The sequence below is a fragment of the Ictidomys tridecemlineatus genome, chromosome 5 (genome assembly GCF_052094955.1).
Source record: "Ictidomys tridecemlineatus isolate mIctTri1 chromosome 5, mIctTri1.hap1, whole genome shotgun sequence".
Lineage (NCBI taxonomy): Eukaryota > Metazoa > Chordata > Mammalia > Rodentia > Sciuridae > Ictidomys > Ictidomys tridecemlineatus.
This window is the reverse complement of record NC_135481.1, coordinates 90041945-90059022: the sequence shown is the minus strand read 5'-3', so window position 1 is coordinate 90059022 and position 17078 is coordinate 90041945. Positions and strand designations below refer to the sequence as shown.

The 17078-nt window shown below is 51.4% G+C and overlaps 2 protein-coding genes across 3 annotated transcripts in view; one reads left to right on the top strand and one right to left on the bottom strand.

Moving 5' to 3' along the window:
* Thtpa (thiamine triphosphatase) overlaps positions 1–17078 on the top strand; it is a 47194-nt gene that overhangs the window by 9540 nt on the left and 20576 nt on the right. The window lies entirely within an intron of this gene.
* The window catches only part of Zfhx2 (zinc finger homeobox 2), a 32011-nt gene that overhangs the window by 3406 nt on the left and 11527 nt on the right, over positions 1–17078 (bottom strand). For both annotated transcript variants that reach the window (XM_005338753.4, XM_078050323.1), the window contains exons 2-9: positions 9504–11584; positions 8792–9309; positions 8026–8266; positions 6700–6774; positions 6248–6306; positions 4548–4748; positions 3900–4026; positions 257–3727 (exon numbers count right to left, since the gene is read on the bottom strand). In XM_005338753.4, the coding sequence (XP_005338810.1) occupies positions 257–3727; positions 3900–4026; positions 4548–4748; positions 6248–6306; positions 6700–6774; positions 8026–8266; positions 8792–9309; positions 9504–11535 (6724 nt within the window). In that variant the 5' untranslated portion in view covers positions 11536–11584. The remainder of the gene's footprint in view (positions 1–256; positions 3728–3899; positions 4027–4547; positions 4749–6247; positions 6307–6699; positions 6775–8025; positions 8267–8791; positions 9310–9503; positions 11585–17078) is intronic.

The following is a 17078-nucleotide window of genomic DNA, read 5'->3' as shown; positions in this document are numbered from 1 at the left end:
AGGAAGATGAAAAGAGGGATGAAGGGTTCATCACCTCTGCCCCCATTGACCTCTCTTCTCTCAACCATGTCCTTCTTTACTCACATTCCCACCACCCAGCTTCCCGCCCCCCTTCCCTCCTTTCTCCTAATAGCTGGAAGCAAAGGGGGACCATAGGGAAAGACTGGACCTGGGAAAAGTAAAAAAGGCAATGAAGTGCATGGCATTAAAGGGAGATGTTCTCAGAAGTCCAACTCCTCCCAGCCTTCCCACTCACCTGAGCTGAAAGGAGCTAAGCTGCTGAGTGGTGGCTGGGCCAGAGCTGGGCTGGACAAGAGCACTGGGGCCAGGCGAGGCAGGGCTGGGGCAGCTCCAATGGGCACTGAAGCAGGTGTGGTGACAGATGGGGCCTTGGGAGTTGGGGGGACCTCAGGTGCTGGGGCCAAGTCGTAGCACTTGCTTTCATTCTTCAGCTGGGCTCGGACTGCCTCTTTAAGTTTGGCCAGGTGCTGACGGGAAAAAAGATGGCCTCGGCAGGAAACATAGAAATCATACTTGACATCACAGTAAGGGCAGTCAGTGCGCTGGGCTGCCAAGGGGCCCTCGCTGTTGCCCCCACTACTTCCCACAACCACCCCCTGCAATTTGGCCTTCTTTTCCTTGGCTCGAGCATTCTGGAACCAGACCTGAATGACTCTCTTGGGCAGCCCAATCTCTTCCCCTAGCACCTCACACTCCTGCATGGTTGGGGTGCGGTAGGCTTCATAGCAAGCTTTCATGATCTTCAGCTGCAGGCTGCTCATCTGGGTCCTGTAGCGCCGCTGCCCCATTCCATCTGGAATCCCACTCCCACCTCCCAGCCCCCCACTGGTCCCTCCACTGGGGGACTCTGGTTCAGCTAGGCTGGAAGCAGATGAATCACTTAGGTCTCCTGCAGATGGACTGCAAGCCTCACTTTCTGGAGAAGCTTTAGATGGTTCCTCTGGTATCTCATCTTCACTTGGTGGAGCGGGTAGTGGGAGAGGTAACGGTGTTTCTGTTGATGTGATGGCCTCTTTCCCAGGTGGCAGGAAAGGCAGAGGTCCTGCAGTAGGGGTGACTGTAGGATAGGGAAAAGCAGGTGCTTCCCTCTTTGAGGCTTCTCTCCCAGTCCCATCATCCATCTTGCCCAATAGGAGGTTAAATTTGGGGAAAGGTGCAGGGGTGGGTGTGACAGTGGGTTTGGCTGCTGGACTAGGCACCCCTCCAGGAGTGCTTCGAAACTGGCCTTTCCTCTCCCGGGCCCTGGTATTCTGGAACCAGACCTGTACCACTCTCTTTTTGAGCCCCACCTCTTCAGAGATGCAGTCAAGCATCTTGCGTGTTGGATTGGAGTCCTGCATGTACCACCGATACAGGATCTCCAGCTGCTCAGGCAGGATGGTAGTACGCAGGCGCTTGTCCCTGGGGGGCTCACCCTCCCCTCCACCCCCTACTTCACTGCCTGTGGGGGATAAGCTGCCCTCTTCATGCTTCCGTTTGAGGGGTGGGCCTGGCACTGGTGGGGTCCCTGCCACCAGAGGGTTTCGCTCCCCAAACACTAGCAAGGGTAGATCTAAGAGCTGAGGGGGAGCACTGGGTTGCACAGATGGCAGGATATGTAGTCGGCGGTGACTTGTCAGGAGGTCCTGGCTGGGGAAAGTGATGCCACATTGGTCACAGCTGTGAGCTGGGGAAGGTGAGGGAGGATCTTTCCCTTCTGGCTCTTTGCCTCCTGGCTTTGTTGCCTCTGCCTGGCTCAGCTCCTCCATTTCTAGAGGTTCCGGTGATGGACCCACAGGCCCTGCTGGGGGCTCCAGACTCTGCTCCTCTTCTACTTCTTCTTCTTCTAACTCTTCCTCCTCTTCCCCTCTCTCTGCCTCTTCTTCCTCCTCTTCAGGGGTCTGGTCGTCATAGCATTTCTTGAGGTGCCGCACCAACTCAAAAACACAGGAAAAAGTGGTGTGGCAGCGCCTGCAGCCAGAAGCTCCCCCTGTGCCTCCTCCCGTGGGCACAGGCCCACCCTCGCAGGCATTTTTGCGTGCTTTTTGACGGGCATTCTGGAACCACACTACCACCACACGGCTAGCTAGACCCAAGAGACTTGCGAGCCGCTCCACCTCTCCGTCCTTGGGGTAGGCACTGGTCTCAAAGAAAGACTGCAGGGCCTGGGTCTGGAACTCTGTGAACTTGGTTCTGGAAAAGCGGCGGCCTGGAGGAACTAGGGGAGGAAGATTCCCTCTGGAGCTTTCTTCCTCCTCTAGGGGCCAGCGTCCTCCTGGCCGGCTTCGTTCTTCAGGAGCACGGGACCCTCCTGCTTCAGGCTCTGGGACCAGGAAAGGTGGGCCCAGCTGGGGAGCAGGTGGCTCTAGAGACCCATCAGGAGGCTTGGGAGGCTCCACAGGGGGTGGGTAAAGGCTATCATAGCTCTTTCGAAACTGAGCTGCATACCGGCTCAGAGCCTCAAAAGGCAGAAAGCGGCGATGGACATGCTCCTCGTGTGTCTTGAGGATGAGCATATTGGAGAAGAGCTTTCCACAAGCTCCACAGGCCAGCTTGTCTCCACCTGCTAGGGCCTCTGGGGGAGGAGGCGTTGGGGGAGGGGGCACAGCCTGCTTTCCTTCATTGTACTGAATCACCAGCTCAAAGCCAAAGTTTTCTAGAAGGGCTTTGGCCGCAGTACGGGCAGCCTCATTGGGTGATGGGTGGGGTGGTGAGGAGGGCCCTGCCTCACTCCCCTCCTCTGCCAGGGGGCGCCGCTCCCATTCCTGCTCAGCTAGCTCAGCCTTGGGGGGTGGGGGTGGGGGAGGTGGAGTGGTAGCTGGCAGGGAAAGCATAGGTGCAGGCCCAGCCAGTGCCAGCTTGGGCCCCACCTTGAGGTCATGGAGGTAGAAGGGCAGGAGCAGCTGCTGCTGTTGGAGTTTAAGCAGTGATTCGGGCACTAGAGGGAAGTGGGGTAGGACTGGTGGAGTGAAGAGAGGGGCTGGAAATCGGTGCAGGTCCAAGGGAGGGGGAGGTGGGGTTAGGAAGGGCAGTCCAGATATGAAACCACTGGGGTCAGGCCCCTTCTTTTCAGTGCCCACCTCCCCCTCTGTCTCTCCTTCCTTGGGCTCTTCTTGACTACGCTCTGGCCCCTCAGTCTTGGCATCAGTCTTGGCCCCCCGTGAGCGAGTCTGATGCAGAACTGATCGCATGTGGATCTCCAGGGTGGAGCTCTGGTTGTAGGAAACTCGGCAGACTGTGCATTTAAAGGGCTTGTCTGTGGTGGCAGCAGTGGTGGGTGGGGCACCAGCTTCTCCCCGACTAGGGCCAGAGGGGTCAATGGCCGCCTTCTTCATCTTATGAAGATGGGAGACAGAATTATAGTGAACCAAGAGGATATTCTTCTGGGTAAAGGACTCTTTACACACAGTACACTTATAGGGCCGGGCAGGATCAAGAAACTTGTCAAGGGCAAAGTTGGTGGTCTTCCGATAGGTCAGAGGGTGGCGAGAGTCAGCTGGGGCTAGCTCTGCAGAGCGGGGCTCCCCCACAGTCCCCTCTTCCTCCTCAGCCATTGTGGATGGAGGAGCCACTTCTTCAGCTTGGGTATCAGGCCGAAGGACAGGAGATGGGGCTGAAGAAGAGGGATGATCAGGGCTCCCCGAGGGCTTGTCTGGGACCTCAACCTGAGTCTGGGGAGGCTCAGGAAGAGGATCTGGGCTGGCTTCTGGGGTCAAGTTAGGGCCTTCTACAAGAAAGAAAACAGGATACGGTGAAAAGGCTACTTTGGTCATCCCTCCATCCCACCTCCCAGATCCAGGGTGACAGACCTAGCCTCAGTCATCTAGGACCTTCCTGGTGCATGAAGACCAGGTCCCCTTTCCTGTCAATTGGAGATGTCCTGCTGTCCCCCTCCTTACCTGCTGCCTGATCTCTGCTGGGTGTGGGCTCTGGCCCAGGAGTGGGGGGTGCTGGGTCGTCCTCCAGAGGGCTTAGTATGGGCCCAGGCAGCACTTTGGTCATAAAGGTCATCTCTACAGTTGTGGCCTATAATGTGAGAAACCTGAGTAGCTTCATCACCATAACCTACCACCCCCTATACTACTCAAGAACCCTCTACGCTGTATCTATACCTGAACTGTGCCAAGCTCTTTCCCCAGAGATCCAACCTCATCTCTGCATAAAATGTCAACCTAATTGCTGCCTTTTCCACAGATGAGGATGTGGCCTCCTGCCTCTCTTCTCTGGTTATCTCCTTCCCCAGGCTGAAAATCATCTTTTCTTGAAGCCACTTGGCCCTTGCAAGTCAGTGCCTGCTGTCACATAACTGTTCTCAGGACTTAATGGAAGTGAGGGAAAAGCTGTTTTCTCATGCAGAAGCAGAGGCAGCTAGATAAGCTCAATGCTGAGCATCCCCCAACTCCAGAATCCCACTTAAAACCTATGAAATTCTACTTTCTTCAATGCCAACACAAAGGCTTGCCTGAATACGCCTGCCTCTTCCTCTCCTCCTGAACAGCCCTGATAGGCTCTACTATACCACCTTCACCCAGCCCATCCATACTCACCACAAGAAGCAGCTTTTCCACACACTCAGGCACCACATTGTGAAGGTGGCTGAGGTGGAAGTGCAAGGCAGGCCGGCCTACCAGCTGCTCCTGGCACAGTGGGCACCTGTATTTAGGCTGCACTGCATGCTGAGAGAGAGTATGAGCCTTGACCTGGTCAGACTCTGGGCTCAGGAAGCTGCAATATGGACAGCAGTATACCTGGAGAGCACAGATGGGCAGAAGAGGAGGTGTCAGGCAAGGGGGAATTCACCATGACACAGTGCTTCAGGTTTTTCAATGTAGCACTGCCCCCAACTCCTTACGTAGCCGGGTAGGAAGGCATAGCAGCCACCCAGCCTCTGCTGAAAGTCCTGAAAGCTGTCTCCTCCCTTGTCTCCCTGGGCCTAACCAAGGCTCCTATCTTGCCTTCCTTTTTTCTCTGGCCCTTTCCCACCATTCTGGCTTCTATCGTTATTTTAATGTTTTTTTTTTTAAATTTGTGTGTTTGTGTGTTTGTGTCTTTCCCTTACTCTGAAGCCCTATTACAATTCTCCAGCTTATAGATAACCCTGTACCTGCCTCTACCTTGGACTTAAGTTTTCTTTCACACATCCATCTTGTTTCTTCTCTGTGAGATGCCTCCATTTCTTCTGGGTACTTTCAGGACCCAGGGGTCCCTTGTTCCTTCCTGCTTTGCCTCTCCATATTCCCTGACTTTCTCCTGTAGAGGGGCCCTACCTGTCTGCTAGGAAGCAGCTTTCTCCCTCTTGCTCAGCAGGCCACCCACACAAGTACCTTTCTTAAGATAAACAAACACCACAGCTCCCCTAGTGGCCAAGGGAAATTCTGGCCTGGCCTTGTCAGCACAGTCTCACTCCACACCTCAGAGGGTGGAGCCCTGAGAGGCTGATGTCGCCTGACTGCCTGAACATCCTGCATTTTGCATGCCACCTCAGATCAGGCTTGTCTCTGGCTCACTTACTTTCCTGTCATCTGTCATTGGTCTAGGCCTGCGTGTCAGGAAGGGGTGGTTACAAAGGAAGGGGATCCATGTGCTCATCTAAGTGCACCTGCTAGCTCTGCAAGTGGGAACAAGAGTTGGGAAGAGGCAGAGCAGAGGACCCAGGCATCTGCATGCTTCCCTCCAATTTGGAAATGGCAGGGTGCAGGTTGGCTTCCTGAGACCAGAGGCTGGGAATCCCCTCAGAATCAACATTTACAGACCAAGAGCTCAGCTACTCCTCAGTCTTGCCTAAGCCCAAATCCTGGGAATTTATAGGTCTGTGGGACTTGCTATGAGGGTGAATCATTTGGCTGGTGCCTGTACCATCAAGGGAGTGCCAGGACAGTTCTGTCTGGGCTCAGGGATTCTTTTCTATGCAGCATGAATATCGATGTCTAGTTCCTTCTGCAGCAGGTCTTTTATTTTTGCCTCTCTCTTCCATCTACTTTCAATTTTTTCTACCCTCAATTTCATTCCTCTCTTCACTTTTCCCTCAAATTCCTGTTGTCCCTTCCTATCATCTCCTACCCTGTTTCATCCCTTGGGACCAGCTCTGCCTGGCATGTGCTGAACATATGAATTTCTGGCTGGAATTTCTCACATGTTGTATTCTGAATGAAATTAGTGATAAGCATGATAAAAGCCTTTAGAATATGAGCAGATCTCAGTAAAGGTAGACCCCTCCCCCACTTGTCCTAGTTACCCCAGTTCTGACCGTGGTCTGGTTGGCACTGTCTCTGGAAGGCCCAGTCCTATTCTCTGCCTCTTCAGAAGCTGAAGATGAAAAGAAAAGAGATTAAGCCCTTCCTCTTCCTTTCACAGATCCCCCCAGCCCTCAAGATGATTTATAGCAAAGAGCTTTCAGGGTAGGGAGTGGACTCTAGAGAAAGGGAGAAAGGGCAAGAGTAGCCAGTAGCCAGGTGAGGCCTTCTAGGAGCAATTCCAGATTAGCACAATGGTCAGTTTTGTGTCTTCAGAAAGGGTGGAAGCACCTACACCTCTATGGCTCAGTCTCCCTTCCCTCTGATGAGCACTTTCTTTGATCAGTTTTGCTCCTTAATGCAGGAGACCTTGCTGGATGCTTGAATTTCTATAAGGTCCCATGAGCTTCTCAGGATGTATGAGGATGGGGAAAGGGAAGGAAAGTGGATCACAGGAGTAACTCACCCAACTGCTCTGTCTTGTTCTGGGCATCTTTCTCAGGAGTGGGTGGCTCAGCTAAGGAGGTGACAGGAGCCTTCCCTGTGTAAGATAGGGAGAGTCAGCTTAAAGAAGTGAAGCATCAGGGAAGGGAGGGCAGAAGCAGGATAAGCAGCCACTCAAGGAAGAAGAAAAGGATGATGAATCTACCAAAAAGAAACACTCATACAGAGGGTCAAGGGAAAAATTACAGAGTCAGAACTAGTAGGGCCTAAGAAATCATCTTGTGTGAGTCCAGCCCACTGTGCTTTTATAGAAACAAGCCTAACAGTAGGCAACAGAAACTGGACTGAACTTGGCTCCACACCTTGACTGACCCTGGAAGCAGGGAGCCCCAAGACTGTAATGGGAGGGGAACTCAAAAAGGAAGCTGAGGTTGAATGGCAGCAGCGGCTATGGTGAGCCGGAGGCCGCAGGTCTAGCTGGGAGAGGAGATTACCACTCAAGTAAGAATTGACAGATGTGTAGGAATTTATTTTCGGTGGCAGCCTAATTAAAGTGTTAAAAGTTCCTTAACTCCATTCAGCCCTGCGCCAGGATCGTTAGCTATTGATCTGGGCCCCTCCAGCACTTAACTCCAGCCAGCATATTGGCAATTCAATTAGCACCAGTCAATGCTGCCTGTTCCTGGTTCCTTCTGCCCGTGCCCTCACCCTCGCCCACCACTGGCCTCTCCAAATCCCAGAAACGCATGCCCACCTCTGACAGCTCCTCCAGACTCGTCTCCTGTACCCTCTGGATCAATGGCACCTGGCTGGTTGTTACCAGCCTCTGCTGGTACCACCTCAGCTGCCTAAGGGGGACTCTAAGCCCAGCTTTAGAGCTGAAGACTTCCTAGGAAACAGGAAGAGTCTAGGAAGCTTGTCAGGACCTCTTCCCATCCCTGCTGCCTTTGGACCATGCCTACAGCTCCCATCTCTTTCCAAATCTTGGCCCAGCACAAGTCAGGTTCTATCCTTTTCTTTTTTCTATCTTTTGTTACCCTCTTGACCAGCTCCAGCCTCTTATACTCAGTGGTGCTAGGATGCTAGTCACTGCTCAGAATCACGGGGTGATTCCTCCTCACCTCCCTTTCTATTCTTTTCTCTACCCAGCAAAGTCCCTGTCCTTCTCTGCTCTCCTACAACAGCCTGTCATTCCTTCTCACTGCTGGGCAGCCCCATGTTCCTGAAGCCCACATCACCTATTTTCATCCTCTCACAGCTCCTTTCTACTTCTACTGGTGGCCCACAGACCCATTATGTGTCTGTCAGGTCCCTATACCCTGATGCCCTCCAGCCCCCACTTTCTCACCAGGAGTTTGGAGTGGCCCATGGCTGAAGCTTAGGATGCTTTGAAGACCTGAGAGTCCTTCCTCTGCTGTCGGGCCATTCTGTAGCAGCTGTAGACGCCTCTGGGCCTGGGCATCACGGTGGGCAGGGGCACGCAGGTGTTGCAGCACAGCCAAGCGGGAGGGTGTCTCCCAGGCACAGAGCAGGCAGCGGTAAAGCCCTGGCTCTGTGCCCACCTCTGCTCCCTCCATTTCCAGCAGAAACTAGAAACATGGGAAGATGCTGGCATAGGCCCAGAAGGGACACCTCCAGACCTCAGGGGACTTGTTTGCCTCCCCTAATGGAGCCTGACTAGCAGGACCTCCCCACCCCATTCAACCTTCCATCCTCTGGGCCCTTTTTCCTTTTTATGGCCACTGAATACTACTGTTTTTTTTCTCCAAATTTCTTTCTCTTCCTCCTACCAATCTTGGACTCCTTCCTAGTATGTGAATGGAAACTTATTCCATCCTCTTGAATTTCTGGTGATGTGAAGGACTGAGCTAACATGGATCCCTCCCTCCAGGCCCAGATATCAGAAGAGCTGAATAAAGTCTATTTCACTTCATCATGATCTACTACTCTTTGGTGTCTCTCTTCAGGTCTGCCCAAACGGTTTATAACTCTGGTGTATACTTCTTCATTTCTGTCACCCTGAGTTTTTCCATCACTTCCCTACTCTGTAACTCTCCCCTCCACCCCCACCCTTTTTCCCTTATCTTTCCTGCCTCCTCCTGCCCCAGCCTCACCTTATAGATCTGGCTGTTTTCTTCATGGGCTGACCCCCGGGCATGCAGCTGCATCTTCTCCTTGCTGTTGGACTCAAAGTCACAGATGTTGCAGCGCAAGTGCAGTGGGGAGACAGACCCATAAGGGGTCCCATCCCCCAGGGGGACTGGGGAAGGGGTGCCCATGGCCCCACCCCCCTCCCGAAGGTGGGCTGCCAGCTGGTACTTCTGAGCATGTTTGTCAGTCTTGAGGTGGAGCTGGAAGTTGGCCTTGAGCTGGGTGCCATAGCAGCAGAGCTTGCAGCGGTGGGTGTCACCTGCCACCTCCTTCCATTCAGCTTCTGGGAGGCTCCGGCCTACACTGCAGTGGTAGAGCAGCAGCTCCAGGCTGTCTGTGCTAAAGGCCTGGCACACTAGGCAGCGGAACACCTTTGGGGACGGGCTATCATCTGGGGGTGGTGAGGTGGGTAGGCCGTCTGATGAGGAGCTCAGGAGCTGACTTGGAGGCAGATGGGTCTCTGGGGAAAGGTTGCCAGGAGCTAGAAGACAAAGATAAGATTAGTGCCCAAGGAAGAGATGGTGCAGGTTCAGTTTGTTAGGCAGGGAGGCCAATTAATGAGTAGGAGAGTGCTCAGAGGGAGTTGTGGTTACCTAAGTGGGGAGCTGGCCTTGGAAGAAAGCAGAGAATAATTTGGCTTGGGTAGGGGAGAATAGTAGAGTTCAGGGAGCTTACCAGGTGTTGGAAACTTGCGGGCAGGTGCTCCAAGGTGGTGGAAACCATTGAGAAGTAGCTGGGCTTCCAAGGGCTTATCTGGCCTCAGCCCAGGGCCAGGCATGGAAGTCTGAGGCTGCCCTAGGACCTGGGGCCCAAAGTACTGGAAGAGTTCAGGGGGGTTGTTTGGGGCAGCTCCTGGTGGGGGAGGAGGTCCTGGCCCTACCAGCCCAGGTGGCAGGCCCAGCGGCAGTCCCTGGTGCAGCATTAATACATTCTGCATGTGCTTCTCAGAGGTCATATGGATGCGTAGGTTGCGGGAGATGTTTGTCTCATAGCTGCACACCTTGCACTGCCAGGATGATTTGGTCTTGGGCTCTTTGTCACCCGTGGAGGGTGGGAGTGATGCCTCTGGGGGACTTCCCTGTCCTCCCGGCCCTGCCTGGAAGCCCTGCAGGTTGGCAAGGTGCTTGTCAGACTGCATGTGGATGCTGAGGTTGCCTTTGGTGGTGGTAGAGTAGTTGCAGACATCACAGCGATAGGGCTTATAGCCGCAGTTGTAGCTCTCTCCACGAGCAAGGCGGGGGTGGGCTCCCCCGGCGCTGCAATAGCTACAGTGACTATTGCTCTCAGGGTGCTTTTCTCTCATGTGCACATCCAGAGTCTGCTGGTACTTGTAGTGCCAGTTGCACTTGGGACACTTGAGTGTCTTGCAGGAGTTGCGTGAATGTAGCAGGGACATGTGGCTGGATAGGCTGAGGCCCTGGAAGGCCGCAGGGGCTGGGGTGTAGTCATCAGCCAGGCGGTAGGGCTGGGGTGGGTCGTTGGGGTCTTCAGGGGAGCCCACTGGAGCAGGAAGAGTTGCCCCCTCCTTGGAGGTGGGTGAGCTTTGGTTGAGTGGGGGACAGAGCCCTACATCCTCTTCTTGCCCCTCAGGGAACCAATCTGGCCCTGCCTCGCCTGCTGCTACTGGCGATTCTTTGGCTTGGGTTGGGCTGGGGTCCCAGGTGGTTAGGGTTGCAGGTGGGGAGGGTGGGCTGAGAGCCATGACTTCTTCAGCAGGGAGGACAAGGCCCTGGACTTCTGCCTCAGGAGGGCCATCCTTGGTCTGGGCTACATTCTCCTCCATGTTTGCTGTGCTACTGTTGTCAAGGGGCTTTTCAAGAGAGGAGCAAGTGAGGGATTTTGGTTCCAAAAAGCTTATGAGGGCCATGCAGCCTTCTTCCCCCTCCTGGAGCACAGCTGGGCTACACAGCAGGCCCTGGTGTTGGGCAAGAGTTAGCTTCACCCCATGAGACTGTGTATGCCCCATAAAGGACTGGGGCCTGCTGAAACCCAGGCGGCACAGAAGGCAGAGCCAGAAAAATGCCCTGTGGTCTTCCCCTTTGCTCCCTATGGGGCCATCTTTGGGATCTCCGGGTGGGTTTGGAGCCAGCTGGTAGCTCCAGAAGGCTCCATCCCTTTCCTCACAGGCAGCCGGAGATGGCGCTGAGGTATCATGGGACAGAATTTGGTCAGAAGAGCTAAAGCCTTGGATTGGGTCAAAGCCATGTTGAATGTGAAGGGCAGTAAGATGTGCAGGGGGTGGATTGGCAAGGAGAGGCAGGCTGGGCTCTTTCTTGATGCCTGCCTCACCCCAGGGGAAGCCCTTTGGTAACAGGAATTCACTGCTGCCTGCCAGGGATAACGTGGCTACTAGGTAGGCCTCGCCACCAGCTGTGAAGAATAAGTGGTTTTTCAGGTCCATGGGAGGGAGCCCTTCCTCCTCCTGCTCCTTGTCTTTTCCCACCCCCACATCCTTTGGTGGGAAGTGACCATAGCCAGGCTCTTCTTGGGGCTCCTTTGGTGGGACAAGGCCACAGCCTGACTCCAGAGGCTGTCCCCTTGGCTCTGAGGGCCTCATGCTCTCAGAGGTGGAGGGGGCAGCAAGGGGATCTTTGGTGACAGGATCAGAGGGGGTGCTGGAAGAGGAGGTGTCCGGAGGTGGGGATAGGGCATTGTGCCCAGGGGAGGGGGTGGTGCCAGTGGTCGAGGCTGAATTAAGGGTGGCCATGGTAGACGGAGATGTGCTGGGGGTTCATTTCAGCGTGCCAGCCAGTACCCTGCAGGAAACATGGAGAGACAGAGCTGTGAGGCCACTGGGACCCCAGCCAGGCTAAATCTCTGGATACTTTAGCCTCATCCTCTTCCGTAAACACCATACTCAGACACCTGCCTGCCAACTTCGAAGCTTTACTCAGTGTCTAACAGACTTTAGACTAAACATGTCCAAAGTCAGAATTCATTATTTCTCCCTCAACCTGCTTCTCTTGCCTATCTCAAAATGGTACCTTTTATCTAGTTGCTTAGACTAATAGCGTAAAGTTTTTTTCTTTTTTTCTCACTTGCCTTTCCCTGTGTCCATTTCTATGGCAACCTCTAGAATGTGTCAAACCCTGCACTGATCATCTTTGCTACTAGCACTAGCCTGGTCCAGGCCATTATCATTTCTGAACTAAAGCAACAGACACATCCACATTAACCTTCCATTTCTACTACTGCCCCTTCCCATGTAGTCTTCCTCCACCCAGCAGCCAGAATGATCTTTTATTTAATTCTCAATTATGAAAAGTGCCAAACATTTATAATACACCAAATTATATGAAACAGCCTTTTTTTTTTTTAAACCCATCATTCAGCTTCATCAACCCTCCACTCATGACCTGCCTATTTTCTCTGTGTCCCCACCCACTTCCTACCTTTTCATGTATCATTTTTATTTTTTGGTACCAGGGATTAAACCCAGAGGTACTTAACTACTGAGCCATGTCCTCAGCCCTTTTTATTTTTTATTTTGAGACAGGATCTTGCTGAATTGCTGAGGCAATTTAAACTTGTGATCCTCCTGCTTCAGCTTCCCAAACTGCTAAGATTACAGGTGTGTGCCAATCATGCCCAGCTCATAATTCGTAATTGTCTTTTCTAACATGTAAATTATACTATATTCTTAAATGCTTAGAACCCATCAAGGTTTATCATTGCATTGTGATTAAAATCCAGACTCCTGTACCTGACCTATAGAAGGGCCTGCCTGCAAAGGTACATTTTTTTTTTCCCCCCTAGTACTGGGGATTGAACCTGGGATGCTTATCCATTGAGCCACATCACCAGCCCTTTTTATTTATTTATTTAAATTTTGAGTGAGGGTTTCACTAAGTTGTTTAGGGGCTTGCTAAATTGCCTAGGCTACCCTCAAACTTGTGATCCTCCAGCCTTAGCACCAGGTCACTCCAAGGTGAATTTTAACATACTCCATGCTGCCTTGCTCTAGCCCACTGGCCTTTTCTTTTTGGCCTTTTTGTTACTCAAACATGCCAAGTTCATTCCCACTTGGGGCTCTTGCCCAAGTGTTTAGTCCCCCTGGAAAACTCTCCCCGTACAGCTTGCACAGTTTAACACCTTGACATTCAGTTCTCTGCTTAATATCCTCCAGCAGGCCTGCCCTCTCTACAAAGCTAAAACAGCCCCCAGGGTTACTTTCTTCAGAGTTTTTTTGCCACCTGACATTTCCTGGCTTACTAATCTCCTCCCACTAGAAGGTAAGTTGCATGACAGCAGGGTCTCCCTTGTTCTAACTGTTCTATTACTAGTACAGAGAATGGTGCCTGTCATAGACTATGTCTGTTTTTTTTTTTCCTCCAGTACTGGAGATTGAATCCAGGGGGCATTTTACCACTGCATTTTACCTCCCTTTAATTTTTTTTTTTTTTTTTTGAGACAGGTTCTCACTAAATTACTTAGGGCCTCACTAAGTTGCCAAGGCTGGCTTTGAACTTGTGATCCTCCTGCCTCAGCCTCCAGGTAGTTGTGCATCACCACACCCAGCTAGCCAGTGTCTTTTGAATGAATGAACTTTGGAGAAGACCCTTAGATTTTTCCAAGCCCTGAAGAGATAAATTTCCTAAATCAAGGTTTTCTTGCCAGAAACAGGCTGTAATTGATCCCCCTTGCACACAGGCATTGTGCTGCTCTCTGATGATTTCAGATCCATCTCTGGTCAGGAATAGGTGGGAGTTTCCCTGACCAACTGAAGGACAACTCCTATATTACTCCCTCTCTGAAGAGATGAAAAATAATACGTCATAGAAATGTTACTAAAAGCTATTAAAGTACATGCACCATGGTCCTGGCACTATGCTAAATGCTTTTCAGTAGCCTATTTAATCTCATAGCAGCTTGATGGTCACCAGGCTCCAAGGTGGTAAAACTAGAAAAGGATACAAGACAGGCAAAATGTGCCTCCAAAGAACTAGAAATCAGGAATCCTCAGCTGCCTTTAGCTTACTAGGTCCATCAAGGCTCCCAACATTTAAACCATGATCTTCCCCTCAAATTGACTAACCTTTCATGCCTCTTCCATCCCTTACTCACCGTGTCCCAAGCACCCATCTACATCTGGCCCCACTATCCCTATCAGCAGATCTCTAATTATTAAATTTCTAACACTCAGGCCATATGCTTCAGGGAGGGCTTAAGAAGGATGATCTTTTTCCTTGGGCCACCTCTAACCCTCACCTCCAGATTCCTAGATTTGAAATATCTTTGGTCTGGCCCCATCCAGCTAGCAAACCCCAATTCTCACTTCATTCCTCCTCCAAAGGGGGTCCAGCCAGGCGTGAAGTCAGAGCCATTAAGGAACTAGAGAGGGACTAGATTAGCATGATAATGAAAATGCAAATCAGTACCTGGGAAAGGGATGAAGGGGAAGGGAGGGGGCCAGTGTTAGAGAACCAAAACACAAGTGAAGGGATTGGACTGAAGAGAGTAGATTCCTATATAAGCCAAAAGTTGTTGGAGGTTCTTTCTACATATCCTTGATGGGGGTGGGGTGGGGGATAGTGTGCTGGCTTGTAAGGATCTGACATGCCCATCAACCCCAACTGCTGGGCTCTACCACCCTTTATTACTCCACCAGGTAAGAAGAGCCAAGCCCCCTGCTGCTGAGGGCAGAGTGTGGTGGGTGCTATCTTCCAGCTGGTCCAACCAAAGAACCTTTTTGCCCACTCTGATGGCTCCTTCCTGGCCCAGTCTTACAATTCTGCATCACAGCTCAGAGGAGACCTAAGTAGACCAAAACCCCAGATCCCATGGGTATTCCAAGCCTCATTCTCCTAAGAGTCTAGTTCCCAGGCCTGGAAAAAGTGCTGATTCTTGGCTGCAACCAAGGGAGCTAAGCTTCCAGCTAGCTTATGGGTGATACCCAGATCTACCCAGGGTAGGTAGACAGCTGTTTAAAATTGCAAATCCCTTCCCCACCTCCCAATCTACCCCTCCTCCTCGTCAGGAAAGAATTTCAATTGCAAATTTGTCTCTGCCTCAGTGCATCACCCGCACCCCCCCACTGCCACCAACTCCCCCTCTCCCTTTCTTCTCAGTGCTTCTCTCATCACCCACTATTTATTACAAACCTCTAGCTGCAGGGTTTTTTTTTTTTTTTCACTTTTCTTCCTTCTTCTATTTACCTTCTCCTCCATCTTTTCTTCCTTCCCTCTCTGAATCTCCATGTCCCTTCCTTTGCCTTTCCTACCTGGACTTGGAGCTGACACAGAAAGACAGGCCTAAAAGTCATCTCTACCAGCCTACCATCTCCAGGCTGAGATTCTTGTTCACCCTCGGACCTTCCTTTAGGTCCTGCCTTGCATAAGTGCATCTTTTCTCCCCTGGGACATGTCTCAGATGTTAGTAAAAGACAACTGGCACAGGTCCTGGCATTCCTGCCTTGGAAGGAGGAAGCAGGCAGGTTTGGAAGAGTGGAAGTAGGGGACAGCCCAAAGGAAGGACCTGGGTAGAGGAGAGGGCTGGGGGCCTCTGTGGAAGAAAGGGGTTAGGGGAGCTGAGCAGGCAGTGGCAGCAGTGTGATTAGAGTGGAGATTGATGTGAAGGGGCGCCACAGCCGGCAGAGAGAGTCAATAAAACGAGAGGATCACATTAGAGGCGACAGAGAGAGCTTTAAATTACATGGCTGCTGCCACCGAGGGGGATGGGAGGAGTGAGGCCTGAAGCCTGGGGAGGGTGGAGAGTTCTGAGGGTGTAGTTGTCCCCAGAGATGAATCTGCTAGCTCCAAAATGGCCCTGGTCTCCAATGCTCCCTTGCATTCCATCCTCCCTCTCTAATACTTCATTTCCTCAGAGGGTGAGGTGGGGAGGGAGGGGGAGATGAGAGAAACACGAGAGAATTTTTTCTTTTTCTTTCTTGGTGTTGCCTTCTTTCTCCTTCCACACCTGAATTATTGGTTATTCCTCAGAGTAGGGAAGGATGGAAGTTACTTTCATAGCTCAGAAGGAGTTAATGCTCTACAAACAAACGGAGTCGTAATTACTGAACTGCAAGAGGTGGATGGAGGGAGATACAGTACTTAGAAAAAGGAAGACACCAGGGAGTCGGAGGCAGCAAGACATAACACAGGTCAGAGAGCGACAGACATCTTGACACTGAAACTGAAAAGAGAAGGCAGGCTTGGACGTGAAATTGCAGAAACAAGTTGAAAGCTTATAAGGCAGGCTCTGAGCCCCAGCAAGATGAGAAAACAAGTGCTATTTAACCAGAATCATGGGGGCAAAGGAAGGACCAACAAATAGTCTGAAAAAGGAGAGAATCTACTCCTCACTGACAAGGAGCCCCTGGGCAGGTGCTGTGGCTGGCTGGTTAAAGTGAAGGGAAGTGGACCAGGGGCACTTCCATGAATGTGCAGCAAGACCAGAACTCCCTGCCCTACCTAACACCCACCAGGAGAAGGAAAAAAACACTACTGCTCCCTGGTGGTTATAGAGAGAACATAACTGGGAAGAGGGTAAGCCAGTTGGAGGCCATACTGGCTTTCTCCTGTCCAATTCCTCTCCAAAAAACACAAAGCAAAATCCATCTCTCCTTTCCTCCAAACCAACTAACTACAGGGCAAAAGGTTTTGCATACAAGTCTATTAGAAGGCAGCAACACATTTGCTTAAAATTTGCATATGATGATTTCTACTTCATAACCTTCCAAAGGTTTTTTGCATTCCATTTTTCTTTCCTTTTTAAGAAAATACCTTTATTTTATTTATTTATTTTTATGTGGTGCTGAGGGGCAAACCCACTGCCTCACTCGTGCTAGTTGAGCATTCTACCACTGAGCCACAACCTCAGCCCCCGCCTTCCACTTTTCTAATGGTTTGACCAACTTGTCCCTACTCCGAGCCAGTTTGTAGGACTTTTTCTTTCTTTTTTCCTTCTGCAAGCTTGCCTAACATTGCTGTCTTCACTTTCACTTTGCCCTTACCTTTCTGCCCTTTTTATCTCAACCTGTTGCTTTCAAGAGGAAGCCACCATAGAGAGAAAAGAGAGAGAGAGACGGAATAAATGTGCCTATCTAATGGGGTTTAATGGAATAAACAGCAAATAAACTAGTGGAGCTTTCTTTTTCTTTCTTTTTTTGATGGTAGTGGGAAATACAACTCAGGGCCACATGCATGCTAGGCAAGCACTCTCCCACTGAGCTATATCTCTAGCTCCCAGTTTCATTTATTTATTTATTTGCAGTACTGGGGATTTAACCCAGGGTTAACTCATCTTTTTTTT